Source organism: Cydia pomonella, chromosome 13 (assembly GCF_033807575.1).
Source record: "Cydia pomonella isolate Wapato2018A chromosome 13, ilCydPomo1, whole genome shotgun sequence".
NCBI classification, from domain to species: domain Eukaryota; kingdom Metazoa; phylum Arthropoda; class Insecta; order Lepidoptera; family Tortricidae; genus Cydia; species Cydia pomonella.
The window spans coordinates 16,127,387-16,149,279 of NC_084715.1; the positions used below are offsets into that span (position 1 = coordinate 16,127,387).

The 21,893-nt window shown below is 38.3% G+C and overlaps 1 protein-coding gene across 1 annotated transcript; it reads right to left on the reverse strand.

Moving 5' to 3' along the window:
* Positions 1-6,623: 6,623 nt before the first annotated feature.
* LOC133524389 (FACT complex subunit Ssrp1) lies at positions 6,624-21,893 on the reverse strand. The gene is made up of 13 exons (XM_061860370.1): positions 21,710-21,893; positions 21,448-21,633; positions 20,753-20,968; positions 20,044-20,222; positions 18,505-18,744; positions 17,887-18,015; positions 17,165-17,326; positions 14,514-14,646; positions 13,947-14,122; positions 12,573-12,681; positions 12,020-12,214; positions 10,705-10,977; positions 6,624-8,793 (listed from the first exon to the last, which is right to left on the reverse strand). Exons 1-13 carry the CDS (start codon positions 21,758-21,760, stop codon positions 8,683-8,685), a joined length of 2,160 nt encoding a protein of 719 aa, XP_061716354.1. The 5' UTR covers positions 21,761-21,893; the 3' UTR covers positions 6,624-8,682.

Sequence of the window (21,893 nt, forward strand, 5' to 3'; positions counted from 1 at the left end):
GTTCCCTCCCTCCCACCGCAAAAATAAATACGCAAATAAATATAACAAGTAACAACCCACCACCGAAAGTACAAAACTCGACACGCGTATCGCCTCTCTACGAGGCATCCTCATTGTTTTGTTTTAATTAATATGGATTTCTTCAAAGTAACGCCTGATATTCTATTTATTACTTTTTGAGGGTACTAAATTTTATCAAAATCTGTTCAGCGGGTTAAGAGATCATAACCACGTGATCATCCATACAAAAAGAGAAAACGTTTTTCCACTTCTAAATATTTTCCATTCTCCATTATTTTTTTAGTAAGTATGTTATTGACACAATGAAAAACTAGGTTTAAAGGTTTTCCTTTTTTTTCAAACCTAGAAAAACGTTTTCTCCCGAAATGGAATTTCATAGAAAAAGTACCGTTATTTCGCTAGGATCGCAAAGCTATTCTTCCCTCTTAATTAAGCGAGAAGAGGTAACGGAGCAACGTCGCTGCCAGGATATATATATATATATATATATATATATATATATATATATAGCTCTATTCGCTTTGAAAATGCTGAGTTATTAAATGACTTAATTATCAGCTTTTGGTTGAGATTAAACTTCTAAATGTACCCATAGGCTAAGGTTTTTTTTAAATGCTTCTATCTATTTTTTTTTGTTACTAGACTAACAAAACTATTCTACAGTAAGGACAATGCGGCGCATATCGCACCCTTATTCCCACATGTACGACTAACGCCGTTATAGGGCCATGGGCCCGAGGGTCGTGATGTACCGGGAAGGAGAGCATAACAATAAACACTTATACCTGCTCCGTGTCGACTTGACGCGTTTCAAAAAGCTTTTGCCTCAAGGAAAAACGCAATAGGATATTGTAAATATCACTTTTGGCTTTAACGGTTAGTCGGGCAGTATACGAGGTTTTATTTTTTATTCACATTATTTTTTAGGGACATACAGGAAAAATAGTTGAGAAAGAGAAACATAGTTTATTTTGCTCGGGGCATGAGAAACCGTATAGGAAAGTTAATTTTATTTATGAATTGGTTTTATTATTAGTATTTTCATTTGATTTAGTTTCTATAGCCTATCTCATATCCTATATAGGCTTTCTTGTCTATCGTGATTCAGTGTGGCAACGCGACGAGCGTGATGGGCACCATTGCATCCGGAAGGGCGCCGAAAGATTGTTTGACTAGGTTTATTTTTTGGTGACTTTGTTATAAACAAAAAAAAATTGGACAAGTGCTAGTCAGACTCGCCCACCGAGGGTTCCGTACTTTTTAGTATTTGTTCTTATAGCAGCAACATCACCTGTGACATCATCTGTGAAAATTTCACCTGTCTAGCTATCACGATTCATGAGATACAGCCTGGTGTTAGACGGACCGAAAGCCGGACGGACAGTGGAGTCTTAGTAATAGGGTCCCGATTTATCCTTTGGGTACGGAACCCTAAAAAAAATATTTAATTTAGTGTTTATTTGATTTTAATGTATTTTTTAAGTTTATATTTATAAATAAATGATGTATTTAGTTTTGAATATATTTAAGTAACTGTTTATTTTCTCTACAAGAGTTTCTCTTGTCCCACATAAACCTTACAATTTCGATTCAATTTTAATTCCTTTATTCCTTCATCATCCTTTTTTTTTTAGCCTTCCTCATCCTTACTGTACCTAATTAAGGTAATAACGTAGTAACGTGCTTAACACTTTATACCACTTTAGGGGTTTTGTGTTTGGTGTCAGAGCATTATTTAGTTGAGTCCCTTGGTTTCTGAATGAGGCATAGGTCGGTAAAATCGCCGTACTTACAAAACATAGTTGCAACTTGCAAGCCATGAATTCCAAAGAGACGAATTTTGATTTCGTGTAAATAAAATAACCGTTTGTACCTCAAATGAGCTGCGCGGTTTTCTGACCTCTGGCCTAGATAGAATTCGGAGCTCTTCGTCCAGAGCAGCTTAGGTACAGTCAGCATAAGAAGTAGCTAGCGGGCAAGGCGTTTAAAAAATTCTGAAACCAACGTTAATGTTGTTAAAATAGGAGCGTGTGCATTTTGAACAATTAACCCATAAGCTCTACTTCTGCTGCTGACTGACTCATTACTGTTAATCGGTGAAACTATTATTTAAATAGTTTCATTTTAACATTTTGAACGCCAAGAACACCTAGTCTTCATTACTTACTTACGTTAATGCAATTGACCATTAACCATTGCAAATTGAACCGTAAACTGTAACCGACCGTTACGGTTCAATTTGACAATTAACCATTGCAATTTGAACCGTAAACTGTAACCGACCGTTACGGTTTACGGTTCAATTTGTTTTTGTTGTCAATTACAATTTTATTTCGGCAAACACTGCCATGGACAACTATAGGTTTTATGACGTACGTTGTCAAAGTAACCTTCACACATTCAAGTAAGGTTTACATTCGCTCGCTTGCGCCCGGGGCCTTGGCGTGTCAGTGACGTTTTTATTTATAATTTATAGTGTTCAAAGGGTTAAAAGTTAGCTTACATTTTTTGTATTCGTCTCTGTTGCAATTAAAAAGTTAAGATGATAGTGAACGACCGGTTCTCCATACAAAAGAAGTCCCCATTTTCCTATCTGGATATTGACTTTATGGAAAATATTTTTACACACAATTTTAATTGTATATGTCGTGAAACTTTATTCGACTGTTTTGTTATTATAAGTGTTAGGAGCGAACACATTCCATGGAAATATTTAAAAGCTCCTAACTCTTGGAATACTAATCAAACGAAGGGGCATACCTACGGATAATATTAATCAAATTGCGTAAAAATATTATGTAGAATGTCAATATCCAGAAAGAAAAATTAGAACTAGTGACGTCATCCCCTTTCCTCTTAATTTGTTATGACAAGGTTTCTAATATTGGTCGGGGTGTAAATTGATAACTACAAATGGAGACCGTCCATAATTCAGCAGTAGGTAATAGCTATACACAAATAGCTTGTTACGAACATATATGTTTCACTTCACAATAGTATAGTAATCAAAAACAATATTGTTCAGATTAATCAGTATTTCTATCAGTCAGCTAACGTGCGAACTGCCTAAATTGCCTTCAAATGGCAAGTGGTCGTGGTGATTTTCTGTAATGTAATACTTATTTGTTTTACAAGGGGCAAAGTTGTTTTTTTACCGCTCGTGCTAATATTGATACCCGAACAAGCGAAGGATTCCAAAATTGAACCACGTCGAAAAGTAGAATCTTGAGCGTTGCGAGGTTTCAAAGCACGAGGGTTAAACAAATTTTGCCTCCGAGTGAAACACAAAAAATTTCACCACATCTACGCGAGGAAAATACTAACTATGAAATACCAAAAAAACTATACCAAATCAAATTCAAACAACGTAATAAAAAAAATATCATTTAAAAGTCAATTCTACCAGCTAACCAAGAAAACAACTCAAAAACTTTCTTCTCATAAGTTTTTGAACAATCAAGAGGGCCTTTACCTGTTGGTGTGGTGAAAATATATGTTTAAGTTCTAAGCTTAAACGACGCTATATGTACAAGTTGTAGGTAAATTCAACTATTATTAAACGACCAGGCAAATCCCAAGGGCTTCAGTCTTAACTATTAATAATTTTGACCAAAGTTTTTGTTCATCTAAAAACTTAAACGGTCCAAAATTAACAGGAATTCAATGACGCTAATTTTTTACACGCACCCAACTTAGGTTGGGTCCAAAAGTTTTTTCAAGGGAAGAAATTCAACGAGCTTTCTCACAGTGCATCCCTATATTCAACTCGTATTCCCCATACGCACATACGCATTATTAAATCGCATGTGCATCTAAAGGTGCAAGGAATTGTATCAAACGTATTGACATCATAGAGTTATTTGTGCAATGATATTAACCCCTACTAACCTACCGCAAGCGTTCCCCTAGCTTCATACAAAGCGGCTACAAAAAAGGGCCCATGCTTGAACGCTTGGCGCTGCGCCTCTATAACTACCGGTTCTCGAAGTTTCACTTCAAAAAGGACGTATAGACGTTCGAATCCAACGGCGCTTAGAACGTTTTTGAATGTATGACAGTTGGCCTCTCTCTCATCTCAGTTTCGCGCCATTTTTACCCTCTGTAAAAAACGCGGCGTCTGTCCTTAGCCGGTTGCAATAAATTAGGAGTGGTTATGGATCCGTAAGTTTCGCTTTTGTAATTAGAGCTTATATAGTTTGGAAGAGCGTTTGAATTACGTTATGGAAGCGTTATGTTGTTTATTTTATCACAATACTACCACGATAAGTAATAATTATTTAAATAAATATTTTTGCTTTTATGCAATAATGCGTACCGTGCGCGCGTGGAATTAATTAGGTAACAATGTATTACTGACCGAGCGTCAGCAAAGCTCTCCGTTTTAGCTTAGGCAAAAATGCTTTTGTAAGTCCGGATGTTCTCCTCTACATCTACAGGTCGCAATTTTCAACCGATTTTCGTGAAATTTTGTGAGGAGGTTCGATGATTAATAGTTTTTTTGTCGATTCTGTTTTAGGATTTTTTTTAATGGCGGATTCATACATTTATTCAGTTTTAAGTTATGCTCGTGCGAGGTCTACAGCTCACGGAGAAACTAGTCTTCAGTATTAGAACTGCAAATATAATTAGAGCCACTATTAATACCGAAATGACGGGATATAATATAATTAAGGAAGTTGTAGAAAACAATGTACCTATATAAACGTCCAATAATTGAGATAACCTTTAAGCTTCTTCTGTTTAGAAGAATAATTAATTATTATCATTACACAGCGGTAGCATCATGGTTCCGTTTTTATCACTTGTCACTATGCCCGTCACTTTCGCGCTTACATACTTGTTAGAACGTGACAGGCATGGTGACAAATGATAAAGAGCCGACCATCTTAGCCTCACAGATTGGTCTATGAGGAGAAAATTTGTTTGATATTGATGATTCGATAAAATTAATTTACGGCTGAATTTAATGGTCCTTCGAGCCGGATATTCATTGTTTATATGCGTCTTATTTATAGGACAATAATGTCGAATTTTAAATCTCACGTATCACGTGCGTATTCCATCGCCAAAACCATGGGCGCCGTCAGGATTACTTTCAGGGAGGTGCATTATAAATGGAGTAGAAGAATCGATGCACTCATTTATTTTTCTTGTGTTAAATAGTTCCGAGTTATGCTATCAAAATCATTGCAGACTCTGTATCTCTTACAAACTCTAATGCTGGTGCAGACACAGACGCATAAAAAACATGTATTTTTTTATATATTTCTTTCCTGCCAGGGGGGTGCAAGTGCACCCCCTTGCACCCCACTACCGGCGCCTATGGCCAAAACTTGTAAGACTATTTTGATTGAGGTGTCAATCACGAATCATCATTGAGGTGACATAGTCTATTACGAAAATAAATACATAAATTCAGTTTCTCGAAAATTAAATTAACTTACCATATTAGTTGAACTATATAGGATATGCTATTTTCCCACATGAAAATAAGTTTTAAAAAAATTGAAAATATGTCGGGGATCTCGGAAACGGCTCTAACGATTTCGTTGATGTTTGGTATATGGAGGTTTTCGGGGGCGAAATATCGATTTAGCTAGGTCTCTGGGAAAACGCAAATTTTTGAGTTTTGAGATGTAATTTAGATTTTAATTCTTCTCATATACAATATTAAACTGGGTGAATTTGTATATATGTACGCGATAGTACTCATTTATATGAACAACTTCTACTATAGCAGACACTCTGAAATCACAAACAAAAACGTGTTTTTTTATACATTGTGTCGTTTGTCGAATTAACTTTAGTATGGGACACATTTTATTTCATTGTTTCTCTCATAACAAAAGTTGCACATAATAATGGGTACAGTCGCGTGTTTATATCTTGTAACACGTAAACTATTGCACCCTGTATCTACAGCTAGAAAGACATAAAATGTAAATAAAACCCTTAACTCTACCTAAGAAAGAGCGGTATCTCCCAACACTGGCAACAATTTGCTTACCGGGAGGCATCATCCCTTAGATCATAAACATTGTGCATTTTATGAAATAAAGTATTTTTTTTGTAAGTAGAAGTACTTAAAATAGGAAATAAAACAAGTACGTAAACGTAGTATTAAAGCTATTGTAATTTAAACCTTACAAGATAAACTTAATCACAAACAATCTTTCACACATTTATCTTACTCGTACGCCAATGACGACATTCCAATAAGGATCTGATAGGAAAAAGTCCATGCGTGTAATTACTATGAAATTTATGCAGCTATTGGTATCTATAGTTTGGTCCAGGACTGTCTCATTTCAAATAAAGACAGAGAGAATTATACTGTCTTAGTTTTACGCTAGTACTAGCACCCAAAAGAAAGGGATGAGTATAATTTTCTTGATTCTTACTGACTCGCAAGTTGTTTGCCAGACTATAATTAGCATGTTAAAATAAAATAAGTCTGTTTTATAAATGGGATTCTTGTAGGTTTAACAATTGGTCTCATTTATCCAATTATTCATTTTGGATCTTTTTCGTTCGATATGAACGAACGAAGTAAAAGTGTCGTAGCCATTTTCTCCCCAATACAACGGCCAAGTGTGTGGGCCATGTTCTTGGCCGTTTTAGTTATTTTAAGCTTTTTAAGTTGGTGGTTACTTTTGGAATACAGAGGGCCTACTACGAACACTGAAATTCGCATATTTCGGGCATCTTTCTCTTTTACTACAATTAAGGCATAATTAGAGTAACAGAGATAGTTGCTCGTAATTTACGACCTTCGATATTAGCCCAGTTTTTTTTCAAGCCATGTATAGTTCGTGTCATCGACGATGACGCGCAGATTTGTCAGATTTAACCTTTAATAATATGGCATTACGAGACAAGGCACGCGTCTTTGTGAATGACACGGTCTATATTATACATTTGCCTTGCGATTTTTGCTGTATAATATAAATTAACAGATTTTAACTGGGATTTAACAAAATTAATAATTACTTAACTATATTTACAGGTTATGATTGGTACGTAACAGATCATTTGTAAGAAAGGAATGGTTTACAAACATTATCACAATTTTACATTAGGACACACATACTTATTATATTCAGCCCAAGACATATGGAAGATTAAATACTGTTTTTTTGTGTAAGTACAGAATTAATAATAGTTCTACCATACAGAAAAGAAGCTTCCTACAAAACCGAAGTTTGACAGCGATTCATGCTGTCCCTTTCTTATGTATGGTACTATCGATTTCGGCTATTTAGGGTTGTCAAAAGCCAATCATGTCACTTTATCTCGTCTGTGGCCGTACACGCAAAGGGACATCAAGTTATGCCAACCCTAATAATTGCTCGGAGCAATGCTGAGCCGAAAGGAGCCGGGAAAAGCCGAAAGGAACAGTTTTGCCTCACTGGTACAGTCAAGTGTAAAAATATGGGTGTACACATCTTACTCAAAAATATGTCCCACATCATCTTATTCCAGTGTAATAAGAGCGTGGTACCATATTTATGAGACGATTTATTAGATACATATTTTTGCACTTGACTGTACTACCATTGTTTTTAGTTAAAGATTATTGAAAATTTCTATCATTTCCATATATTTTAGGCTGATTTTAATATTTAAACAAACCAAATTAACAAAAAAAAGCACAGCTTTCGTTTGACATCGCAAATTTTATCCATAAACACAAGTTTCAAATAATTATAAAAACAAACTCATGATCAATTGATGTCTGATTCCTTTGTTTGCGTAGGGTTTTGTTTAGTTTCATGTATATTAGCGTTTCGGAGGAAACTAAATAAGGAAAACCGGCATCAGTAATAATTACGGTAACCGGCCTGAATGAATGTATTTATACAGAAAACAATATATACCTAGAGATATAAGGAACATGATACTTCTAAAAAGTTTCAGCAATGCTCAAGGTATCATAATATTTTTACAACTTTTACTTTCCTATTCGTATTGAGCACTGTACATTATTACGTTGTCATAGTTTTCTTCAAATGTAATACTCAAGAGCATCGTATTTTGTTGTAGTAAGTACTTTTTCATGAAATAGCCCAAAAACATAGCATCCTTATACATTATTCTATAGAATAACTTTTTTTTACCTTTCACACCCTTCCAACAGTGCAGGTTCATTACATTTAATTTTTAAATTCAACACATATCACTAAACGTCATTTTAAGTTTATTGGCAAATCTCGATGTACGGGTCTGAAAGGCTTATTTTTATACTTGGAATCTCAGGTAGTATAATACAAAAAATAATCAAGTAAAAAAAACGGCTTTAAACTTCGCGCCTCCACCGGGCTTACTAAACGTTGACTAACACTCGAGCATTTGGGTCAAAATTCTTTTCGTTGTATGGTTTTTTGTCATCAAAAAATGTGACAAAGTGGAGCTATTCGTATAGGGTGAAATTTTGTTTTCAATTATTCTCATGTTGATTTTAATCTGCAGCGAGAAAGACATGCTATTGCACTCGACTTATTGTCTTATTTACTTGATTCAAGACAGAAATACAGGCCTGACAAGTGGTTAGAAACAAGACAAAGAAAATAATTTTGACCGATTGAACGCATAGTTCTTATTCCAAAATGTCAGTTGTAATATATTCATGGATTGGACTCATCTAAATGTATAGCTAGTACACTAATCGCTCCCGCTGCCGCTGGCGTCGGAGCCCGAGCCGGAGGCGGATGCCTCGGCTTCCGACTCTGAAGAACTCTTGGCTTTCGCCTTTTCTTTCTTCGAGTCTTTGCTCTGTAAAAAATATACAATGTAATATAATTAAAAATATATATATCAAAAAAATACCGGACAAGTAAAGATTGCTTGATGGCAAGACACGAGTGATTTCTAAAAATATTTTTTGCTCTTTGCGCAGTTCTACGGTGACAAAAATCCAATTTAATCACTTTTTATTATTTATACTAAAGAAAACGATTAAAGTAAATAATGGCGCAGCTGTACTTGTAAAGAAACTTGTATTTAATACAGCTAAATCTATGCTTACTGTATCCTAAAATCCTATTGGGTATCATCTATATTAATTAATGCATGCATTTAGTGCAGATATAGAATTGATGCTGAACCCTGACCAATTTACATCTCATATGAAACATATAAGAAACTCGCTATAGCTGAATTTTTAGATAAATAAACAGCACTATGCACAATAATATAGGTACAGTACAGGGGATTTCTCGAACGGTATTAGACTAATAGTAACATTATTAGTTGAACGAACTGTCAAATCGTATGAGTTACCATGGCAACTCACTAAGCGCCACTCGTACCAGCTCACTAATCCCGGATTAACCGCTAACCCAGTGTTAAATTGTTAACCGGTTAAACCGCTAACCCAGTGTCAAATTGTACTGGTAAGCATGGTAACTCCATTTAACGGTTAACCCCGGGCTAGTGGGGTGTAATATTAGACTACCGTTCGAGAAATGGATCCCTGTACACTATAATTTAATTTATGCGATTCGGCTACTTAGTACTTATTTGTTTCGCCAATATTCATTGCTATCTGTAACCGAGATAAGATGAAGATTGTCGAAGCGAATAAGACAAGGCTTATAACGGCCGTAGAAAATGTATTATATTATAATAATAAATAAATCATCATTACACATGCATCCAATTTAAATATAATAAATAAATAATATAATGCCTAAATATACAAGTGCCTCATTCATAAGCGCGTTCACGAAAATAAAATCTACTTTACATACATTTTAATCATCCTTCTGGAGCGTTAACGAAATATAATAAATCAGCGATTAGCCAAGTCGGTACGCAAATAAGAATGTTAAGCCTTCCGATAATAGTACCTACTTGCATTGTTAAACCACCAAAAGGGAAAAAGTTCACATCGTGAGTTTAACTGCTTCAACGCGACTAGATTGCCGTATTTTTTGATAATTGTGTCGTTTTGAAGAAAAAGGTACCAATTTGTCGCTTACTATAAGGGTGAAATTATAGCGTTCTTAAGTATGGCAAGCGATTAAGTAACTTTTCCCTGAAAATGACACAATTGTTCCGGCTAAGTTATATGCCTTTAAGTTTATTACACACACGAAGCTATAATATTGGTACCTTACGATATATTATCGCAAGGCATCTTAAGATACCTTGCGATATTGTAGCTTGATTTTGGTATATTTCGTCTCTCTCACAATGTAGGTGCTAGACAGACAGCGATATATATTTTGGTATCGTTGGCGTGTTTGGTGCTTAGCTATACTATATGTCGGTATTGATATATATTATCGCTGATGAGCGCTAAGAGCGTGCGACTTGCAATCCGGAGGTCGCGGGTTCAAACCCCGGCTCGTACCAATGAGTTTTTCGGAACTTATGTACGAAATATCATTTGATATTTACGTCGCTTTTCGGTGAAGGAAAACATCGTGAGGAAACCGGATTAATCCCAACAAGGCGTAGTTTACCCTATGGGTTCGAAGGTCAGATGGCAGTCGCTTTCGTAAAAACTAGTGCCTACACCAAATCTTGGGATTAGTTGTCAAGCGGACCCCAGGCTCCCATGAGCCGTGGCAAAATGCCGGGATAACGCGAGGAAGAAGAAGATTATCGCTCCGTCTCTGGACAGGTTTAGGGCTTCGTGAAGGGTTAATAATGTCAAGTGAACGCCAATCGTATACTTACATCCTTAGTATCCTTCTTCTTCTTGTCGTTATCGGAGTCGGAGGAGTCGTCGTCCTCGACGTACTCCTTGCTGGTGAACTTGCCGGAGCCGGAGCCGGCGCTGGTGTTCTTGCTCTTCTTGGGCGGCGCCTTGCTCTTCCTCTCGGCCGCCTTGGCCTCCTTGGCCGCCTGCTTCTTCTTCTGCTTGAACTCGTCGGCGGCGCCACTGTCTTTGTATTTCTTCATGGCTGCGTTGTAGTCTTCTTTCGCTTTGCCGGCTTTCTCTTCCCATTCCTGGAAATTATGTAATGTGGTTTTAGTTTTAAAAAAACACGTCGATTGTATAAGGAGTCGTAACAACATTCTGAAGGTAGATATTTCCAAAGAGAATCTGAAATAGAGATGGATTGACCAAGAAATCTTTGTAGCCACAGTAGATTGACTGCCATCTTTCGATACGTGATTAAAACTTTTGATCCTTTTACGCTTGACCACTTAGTTATGCACGACATAATGTACGGGGCCGAACTACGCTATCAATAGATTAAGACCAAGCTAAGTTGGCAGCGATTTTGATAGCCCAGAGGGTGCAAGTGTTATTTTAAACCTCAAAGTTCTATGAAATTATGACGTTTACTTAACACTTGCACCGTCTGGGTTATCACAATCGCTGCCAACTTAGCTTGATCTGACTTTAATATTATGTACATATGTACTATTATAGGCGTCTTGCACTTTACACTTACAGACTTGTCCTTGAGGTCTAGCCACAGCTCGCCGCCCTTCTTGGCGATCTCGGTGACCTTGTTGCCGGGGTTCTCCTCCGTGATCTTCTTGCGGTTCTCGTTCAGCTACAACATGAAGGCGGTCTCCGGCCGTTTGTCTTGTCTATACTTACAGACTTATCCTTGAGGTCTCGCCACAGCTCGCCGCCCTTCTTGGCAAACTCGGTGACCTTGATGCCGGGGTTCTCCTCCGTGATCTTCTTGCGGTTCTCGTTCAGCCACAACATGAAGGCGGTCCGTTTGTCTTGTCTATACTTACAGACTTATCCTTGAGGTCTCGCCACAGCTCGCCGCCCTTCTTGGCAATCTCGGTGACCTTGATGCCGGGGTTCTCCTCCGTGATCTTCTTGCGGTTCTCGTTCAGCCACAACATGAAGGCGGTCCGTTTGTCTTGTCTATACTTACAGACTTATCCTTGAGGTCTCGCCACAGCTCGCCGCCCTTCTTGGCAAACTCGGTGACCTTGATGCCGGGGTTCTCCTCCGTGATCTTCTTGCGGTTCTCGTTCAGCCACAACATGAAGGCGGTCCGTTTGTCTTGTCTATACTTACAGACTTATCCTTGAGGTCTCGCCACAGCTCGCCGCCCTTCTTGGCAATCTCGGTGACCTTGATGCCGGGGTTCTCCTCCGTGATCTTCTTGCGGTTCTCGTTCAGCCACAACATGAAGGCGGTCGCCGGCCGTTTTGGCGCGTTTGCGTCTTTTTCCTTTTTGGTCTTGTCTTTGCGTTTACGGGGTGCTTCGGACTGGAATCGTAATAAAAATATAATTATAACAATGACGTGTAGTTATATAAATATTCTTTTTGGCGGCACAGCCCACTAGAGAGTACCGATCAAAGAAACGATAAAACAAATCTATTGACCGTGTATTGAAATCATATCAGATCATTCAAGTCCTGGTATAATGCCCGAACAAGGCAAAGGTTTTATTTGTAATATGGATTTTTATTGTCCGGAATGTTTTTTTAAGGGCACTGCCTACCTTTTCTCGACGTTATTTTATTGTTTGGGGACTAAAATCAATGCTTTTGAACCAGCATTTTCTGTGAAAAATATTTAATAAAGTTGAAAATAGAAAACAAATAAAGTAAAATGGACTTACAATAGTAATAGCCTTCTTGGGTTTCTTTTCCTTCTTCTTCTCCTTCTTGTCGTCGCCGGACGCGTTCGACGCGTCAGAGTCTTCTGACGACGACGGATTCGTGTCGTACCTGTAATTATATGTATAAAATATATGTAGATAACGACTATATTCAGTTTTGATCTATGTAGAAATTGAATTTCGGTATTTGGAGACCATCATTTCCTTTAACCACACATTAATTTTACACAATGTGTTTCCATTTAAAACTGTTTACAGTTTCAGTCTTATTTAGTAATTTTGAAGCCAGTGGGTTAGAATGCCTTGCTAGACGCTCAATATAGTTCTTTGTAAATTTTTTGATCTCTTCCTTTATGGTGGTCATATTGAGATAATAGTGTATTTGATCGTTTCGAGTGAACCACGGTGCGTTGGCAATCACACGAAGGATGGCGTTCTGTGCTCTTTGAAGACACATTATGTTACTATCACTAGCAGTTCCCCATAGCTGGATCCCATAGGTCCAGATGGGTTTAATGATTGCGTTGTATAGGAGTAATTTGTTGTACACTAAGAGGGTTGAGTTTCATCCCAACAGATTCGTCCAAATTTTAATATCATTTAATTGCGTTTGTTTTTTATATAAGTATTCCATGTAAAGAGCATATCTAGTTGAAATCCTAGGTACTTGACTTGATGCACTCGCAATGTGGCAGGATATCATTTCCAAGTTTGACTGTAGGGCAATTGCCTGGAGCAATGTGGCAGGAGAGGTAAGCTATGTCATGTGCATAAGTAGCAACAGTCACCTGCTCAGAAGTAGGCAAGTCATACGTGAATATGTTGTAGAGTAGGATCAATCACTGAGCCCTGTGGCACACATGCTTATGGGGCAGTTTATCTTTTCTCTTAGACAATAGTCACACAATAGACACGATCGATATTAAATTAATGTATTTATCCCTTGGAGTGGTAGGCCCGCGACTCCTGACCGAGTATGTCATTTAATTTCAAATTTGATTAGTAGAAATAAATGTTAAAGTTTCAATAACTCTAAAACGATATATGCCACTTGAAGAGTTAAAAAATACAACAACAGGTGTTGTGAGAAAGCTCAAATTTTATTGAGTTGTGACCGCGAAGCGTAATTCGCAACAGGATCTGGTTAAAATTGTAGGAAACGCTCAATAACCGGGCGCCGGGGAAGTATACTGGGGGATACTGAAGTCCAGTAGTGGACGTTTTTTGTCTAATACAATGACGATGTTGTCTAAAGAAAGGCCGATATACTAACTCACCAGTAGTAACTGGAGTCAGCGGCTGTTTCAGAAAGGACAAAATTCCTTCCACTAACACTCCACTTGTGAAATGTAGTAAAGATTGTGGTATACTGACTCCTCGGCGACGTCGCTCTCCTTGGCCTTGTCGGGGTTGAAGTCCTCGTCGGTGCTCTCGTCGTCGCTGTCGTCGCTGTCGCGCTCCTTGGCCTCGGCCTTGACGCGCGCCAGGTACGCGTCGGGCTCCTTCTCCGTGTCCGAGTCGCCGAAGTCGTCGTCGTATAGGGCTTTGTCCTGGGAATATACATAAATATCGAAGTAGTTGTATGAAAGAGCTTAAAATGATATACGAACGAACGAGTCTTCACGCCGCTTTAGCCACCTCTGTTATTCTATTTAGAGTTAGTGTATGCTTTTATATTGATTAATGTAAATACTTTATAAAAATAGCTATTTAAGATATAACACAATGGCAAATACATTAATAGTAGTAATATGTATTAATGTTAATAGTAGTAAATCAATCGGCGAGCTCGGGACCTAGTCTCATACGTTGATACGACGATATTCAAAGACCACCACCGGCTCTCCATTAAAATGAAGACCGCGACAAGTAAACACTCTAATATCATCGCTTTCGTCGAATCTCAACTCAGGGACCGACGTAAAAAAGAAGAAAACTCACGTTCTTGCCGGTGTTCTTGACGTGTAGCTTCTTGGAGGTGATGTAGTCGAACAGCTTGTCGTACTCGCCCTTCTCGATGCTGCTGAACGTGTGCACGCTGCCGGATTTCAGCTCTATTTCGAAATCGAACGATCTGGAATCATGTCACATGCGGTTTTACTGTAGGAGTATTGATAACTTGGTCTGAAATCAATAGATTGTTTACTGATATTGAGGCTCTGTATTCAGATGTATCTGTGTTTGTTCTTAAGGGCTCATTTACACGGTTCGAGAATTCGCATGCGAGTTTCATTACATTGCGGTATTTGATCGACAAGTTTAAGTACCTGGGATCAGTACTGCATGCGTCCGGGACCATTGTTCACGACATCCGCGCCCGAATCAGCGCGGCTTGGTCTAAATTGCGGGAGGTCACAGGAGTCACCTGCGATCGCAGAATACCGCTTAGACTCAAAGGGCTAGTGTATAAGTGCATTATCCGACCAGTCCTACTTTGGCGCCGAGACGTGGCCGGTTCTTAGAAGGCATGTTCAGGAGCTTCGCGTTAATCGCATTACAGAGATGAAGATGCTGCGGTGGATGTGCGGCGTACCGCGCGCTAACAGCCTCGCAGTCCGTGACGTAGCGGAGAAGCTCCAAGAATCGCCCCTGGTGGTTGGGCCACGTTTGTCGCAGGCCAACTGACTACGTAGGAAACATATGCCGTCACTTCACCTAGCCCTTGACGGCCCCCGACCCCACGGTAGACCAAAAACCGGCCAAGAGCATGTCGGGCCACGCTCAGTGTAGGGTTCCGTAGTTACTCTTCCGTCACAATAAGCTAAACTGGAGCTTAAAGTATAGTAAATTGTTAACCAAGGGATGAAACGGTACCTTTCACGCGAGTTAAACAAATAGGCATATTTGCATAATCAGTACCTAATTAAAGTACGTCTTTTTACTATGAAGGGGAAACTTTTTGCGATAACTCAAAAACAGCTAAACTGATCATGTCCGCTATAGTTTTCATTTAATGTCTTTATTAAGCTCTACTTCCACGATTTTTTTCATATTTTTTGGACCTATGGTTCAAAAGTTAGAGGGGGGGACACATTTTTTTTTCTTTCGGAGCGATTATCTCCGAATATATTTACTTTATCAAAAAATGTTTGTTGAAGACCCCTATTAGTTTTGAAAGACCTTTCCAACGATACCCCACACTGTAGGGTTAAAGCACAAAAATATTCACCCCCACTTTACGTGTAGGGGAGGTACCCTCAAAAAAAATATTTTTTTAGATTTTATTGTACGACTTTGTCGGCTTTATTGATTTATATATCCATGCCGAATTTCAGCTTTTTAGCACTAACGACCACGGAGCAAAGCCTCGGACAGACAGACAGACAGACGGACATGGCGAAACTATAAGGGTTCCTAGTTGACTACGGAACCCTAAAAAGCGATGGTTCGATGTCGTGTAAGCGGATATGAGTGTAAACAGGCTCACACGAGAGGCAATGTAACTAAAATCGCATGCGAGTTCGCGTTCCGTCTAAATCAGCCCTAAAGGTAACTGTAATAAAAAAGCGGCCAAGTGCGAGTCGGACTCGCCCATGAAGGGTTCCGTACCATTTATGACGTATTAAAAAAAACTACTTACTAGATCTGGTTCAAACCAATTTTCGGTGGAAGTTTGCATGGTAATGTATATCATATATTTTTTTTTGATTTTTCATTCTGTTATTTTAGAAGTTACAGGGGGGGGGGGGACACATTTTTTCACTTTGGAAGTGTCTCTCGCGCAAACTATTCAGTTTAGAAAAAAATGATATTAGAAACCTAAATATCATTTTTGAAGACCTATCCCTAGATAACCCACACGTATGGGTTTGATGAAAAAAAAATTTTTTTTTAATTTTTATGACGTATTAAAAAAAAACTGCTTACTAGATCTCGTTCAAACCAATTTTCGGTGGAAGTTTGCATGGGAATGTATATCATATTTTTTTTTTAGATTTTTCATTCTGTTATTTTAGAAGTTACGGGGGGGGACACACTTTTTACCACTTTGGAAGTGTCTCTCGCGCAAACTATTCGGTTTAGAAAAAAATGATATTAGAAACCTCAATATCATTTTTAAAGACCTATCCATAGATACCCCACAAGTATGGGTTTGATGAAAAAAGATTTTTTGAGTTTCAGTTCTAAGTATGGGGAACCCCCAAAATTTATTCTTTTTTTTCTATTTTTGTGTAAACATCATAATGCGGTTCATAGAATACATCTACTTACCAAGTTTGAACAGTATAGCTTTTATAGTTTCGGAAAAAAGTGGCTGTGACAGAATCGGACAGACAGACGGACATGACGAATCTATAAGGGTTCCGTTTTTTGCCATTTGGCTACGGAACCCTAAAAATCAATGGCATAAAAGATCACCCGAACTTACTGAGATTTTTAACAAACAAATAGCAATATAATATATTGGAGATGTATGCATTAAGATGTGTCGCCTGAACACTAAATTAAAAAAGTATTATTGTGTGCATTGGTACGAACAAAAATTGTTTTTTGAGCTAAGAACCTTCCGCGAGGCCCAAAGCGGTGACTTGCTGTGGTAGCAAAAAATGTAATGTCTTCAAGTTTGAACACTAAGCATAAAGTTTACATACTTGGTGGAGGAGGCGCCTCCTCTGGCGAAGTTGACGGAGGCGATCTCCTCGAAGCGGATGTGCACGGGCGGCTTGTGCACGTAGATGAAGCCCTTCTCCAGCGGGTACAGGTAGCCGGCCGCCGCTTTGTACGAGCACGCGATTGCCGGAGTCTTGTGGTGCCTGAAATCACAAAAGCGTGACTAGACGCGTTTTAAATTGGTAGGTTCTGCTTTTTTACCGAATTACTTTTGATCAGATTCCGTTTTAAAATAAAACTTTCTCGGCTCGTATTAACTTTAATTTGTTGTTGGAAATACATGGCAAAGTATAGTTCGTGTCATTTACGATGACGCGCAGATTTGTCAAATCTAACCTTTAATGATATGACAACAAGAATCAAGGCGCACGGCTCGCGTATTCGTGAATAACACGATCTGTAAGTATCTGTTAAAGCTATATGCAGACAGCGCTTTAAACGTATTTCGTTTCCAGATTCCGTATGTTCAAGTTTGGATTGGACTTATTCGCAATTGACTATCAATTGAGCGGAGCGGGAGATATACCATAGACAACTTTTGTTTTGTTCCAAAAGACCGTCGAAAAGGTAAAGTGCCTTACTTTTTTTTTTCATAAATTGCTTTTACTCCTTGCTAATTTTAGCAAGTGGATTCTGCCAATGTCCAGGTGAAGACTTTTACTTTTGACTTGTGAGAAGAGAATGGTTTTAAAAAGTGTCTTACCCTAAGAAATCGCCTGGACCGGTGACTCTTCTATTTATGATGACCTTCATTATTTTCGCTAGCACTTCGTATGTTGGACCTGAGAGCTCTTTCGTGATTTTATCTTCATATTTTTCTTTCAGCTCTTCCCTAAAAACATAATACATTTTACGATGAGTTATAGATATTTTTTTACATAATAAATTACCTAGGGTTTTTCCTACTTTAACACAAACAAGTTTACTGTTAAACTTAGAGAATGCCTAGAGGCATCAAGTCCGCCCATTGTACTTTTTTGTGTTTTAGTTTCAATACAACTTCAATATTTTTTTTGCTTACAGCCCGTCTGATGGTAAGCAGTCACCGCAGCCCATGGACGCCTTCAACTCTAGAGGTGTTACAAGCATGTGGCCGACCCCATAAAATCCTGTACACTCCTTTACCTCCCATACGCTAGACCCTCAGGAAAACCTCGGCAGGGAGCTCATTCCACAGCAGGAGCGTCCGAGGAAGGAACTTCCTCTTAAACCGCACAGTGCGCGATCATTTAGGCTCTAGGGTATGAGGTTGAACACCCTGCCGACGGCAAGCGGTGTGGTGATAGAAATTCCGATGGCATATTAAGTTATTTATACATACTCAGTAAAAGGCAGTTCCAAGCTCGTCTCCTCTTCAATCCCAAACAGCAGCACCAAGTAATGATATCTCGTCTGGCCCTGCTTGATGGGCGGGTCCAGCGACACCACGAAGAACATCTGCCGCGTGTCCTTGTGCGGCAGCAAGAACAGGCGGAGCACGGTCGACATGGGGATCTTGTAGTCGAAGGTTTTACCGTGCAGTTGGAAGAAGGTTTGGAACACTTTGATGTCGTAGCGACCTCTGTGGAAAATTGTTAAGTTAATATTTATTGTAGTATAGAATTAATTAAGTTATGACATGGTGCAGTAATGCTAAAACGCAGCCAGGGTCGCGTTTTATACAGGCTAAAAACCTGTGATTTCTGTCTGTGTTTTTCTAACTACTTTTGTTGTATTGTACGAGTATCCAAGGAAAATTTCAATTAGAAATAGGTATTTAACCTTTTAACCGCTTAGTGGTGGTGGGTGTCAGTATAGGGACCGTGCGCGTTGGAGGGTCTGCCATCTTGTGGCCTGAATCGGAACCATAAACTTGAACTTGTAACTTAATTCAAAAAATCCTAACAAATAAAATACATACAAACATTACATTAACAAAACGAAATTTTAGACATTGCCTGAGAAATACAGATAAAATTAAATTATTTAAGCACAGAACAGGATACGGCAAAAGAAACATCATGTCCGAGGGAGCACAGATGTACAATAACTTACCTAGTGAAGTGAAAAATTAAGTCATTAAAAATGTTTAAAACCAAGTTGAAGAAATATATCAGTGATAATGTATATTAAGTATCATCGACTAGCTGGATGTGATTGTAAGCCACGTATGAAATTGTTTATAGTTTAAGCTCATTGTAAGTGAACTTTTGTTCTTTATGAGTAATAAAAAATCTTTAAACCCAAACATGCACATTTACACGTCACGTGTTTTCTTGTGCATAGTAGGTTCTGCCATCTTGTGGGCTACATCGGAACAATAAACATCAAATTTACGCCTCGCGCCAAAAATCTGACGGCTCCTGTGCTGCCTCCTACAGTTCATGCACGCTCCCTATAGTGCTCAAGACGCCGCCGGTACGCAGATACACGAAGTTTTGTCTTATTTATCAGACTGCGGCGAAATGAGTTGGATATTGTATATCTTATATATCAGACTTTGGTCATTAAAAGGTTAAATATTATTTTCTACTAGCAACTATAGTTAGAGTTTCAATCAATATATTACACCATATTTACAAGTATTGAGCAATAATGCGCAAGAATCCTATAATAATTTCAGTTTAAATATTAGTAATTTACAACATCTGCTATTTAATGTACTTGGAGACTTCATGAACAATTATAAATCTTATTACAACAAAGAATTTGTGTTTTTTTCTTCTGACTTAAGTAAAGACACGCCTTTGCCAAGGCATCGAACCGTACATACTCGTATTTTTGTTCCAAGCAAGGCAAGGCTAGACGCGCGGCAATATCCTTGCGAAACAGCTCTTTCTGGCTGAACCATCTTATAAAAGAACTTAAAATCTTTCCATACCTAGGTGTAAGACACTGTAGCTCCCTGAAGATAGCAATGGCATCACCCGAGACGGAGATAACGCTAGCCTTGTTCATGACCTGCTGGTGGAAGGCCTCCACGGCATCCATGTCGCCCGCTAACTCGTTTGTTGGGATGTGGAAACGCATTTCCATTAGGGATGCTGGTGTGTCATCATTCTGAAGTTGGATTTAGCTTTTAGTCAATTATTGAGCAAAATGCAATATAAAATTAGTTTAAATCTTAACCATGTTTATCATGATGGTGACAATGGAATCCTGTTATCCCTTATTGAGGCCGCATGGACAGGTGGTTGTCATGGTGGTGGTGGTCAGTATAAATTTACATAATATTAAAGTTTTACATAACATTACTGTCCTATGCCATTACCATATAAGACAAATATTTCTTATACCACTCAACATCTTTCTTCCCCCGGATAATCCCAGTATTTTGCCATGGCTGGGATCCGCTTGATGACAAATCCCAATAATTGGCCTAGGCGCAAATTTTTACGAAGCCATTAGTGACTGCCATCTGACCTTCCAATCCAGAGAGTAAACTAGGCCTTATTGGGATATGTCTCGTTTCCTCATGATGTTTTCCTTCACCAAAAACCAGCGACCTCCATTGCAAGTTGCACGCTTATAATTTGAAAGAGTGAGTCCTTTTATGACATATGAGTAAAAAAGCTTTTATAATTAATTACCTGATGAAATTCAAGTGTAACTTCATTCTTCCCTGTATTACACTGTGATACATAATGCAGCGGGATCTCAAAAGCTGTATTAGATCCCACATTAAAGCTGAGCACCGCCCCATTGAACTTGGCCGTGCCCCAGTTCCAGCCCTTGAGGGACAGCTCCTTCTCCAGCATGTCCTTGTTGTAGTTTGATTTGAAGAACTTGGCCACTTTGTCTTGTTCCTGAATATGGATGATTATAACAGACCTATTGCATACCTTATTGAATCAAAACAGAGATAAAAATACGAAAAGTAGAGAAAAATCATAAATAGACCTAGAACTTTTTCTGGCAGAATTTCAATCACTCATTGTTATCAGATTAGTTTTCAGGTATAGTAATATAAATATATTGCTATCAACATTATTGTATCTTATTCTTTATTTGATTCTATTCAAACAAAAAACCACCTAGAAATTGTAGATGTTTATAACTATATTTAAGGTATGAGAAGCCAATACAACAAAATGTATCCTGCCAAGTAACCAGCCCTGCGGCTTTCTGCTATATTGAGTTGGGCTAAGATAGTGCTATTTTATTGTACAACATTGCTGTATTAATGTGTTTCATATTAAAGTACTATGCTGTGTTGTTAAACATAGTTGCTTTCTTTCAAAACTTCCTTTATCTGCAAGAATGTTGCAATCAAATAGATACATACCCCCTCCCTAAAGCCTCCGTATCTGTGTAGTATACCATTTTTCATGAATATTCTCAGGCCCCAAGATCCCACGAATTTCTGGAAATTTACTAGGTCAATGTCGTTAGACGATATTTGTTCCACTTTTCCGGTCTTGCTGTTCTTGAATATAATATTCTGATCGGTCATTTTTAATCGTCCTGGCACCTAAATAAGACAAATTGTCATGAGAAAAACACAGCTGACAATTAAAGAAAGGTCTTGAACAAGGGTGTTTTATTACCATAGCTCCTTTGATCTCTGCTGATACATCATTATATTCTAAGAATTCCATTATTAACTACTAAAAAGGGAGAAATTCACTTGAAACCACGCCGCTTTTTAGATAAACGTGCGCCAAACAAAATTTTAACAGGCGGCAACAGCACAGAACGAATGTCAGTGTCACAGTGTTGACTGTTGAATGA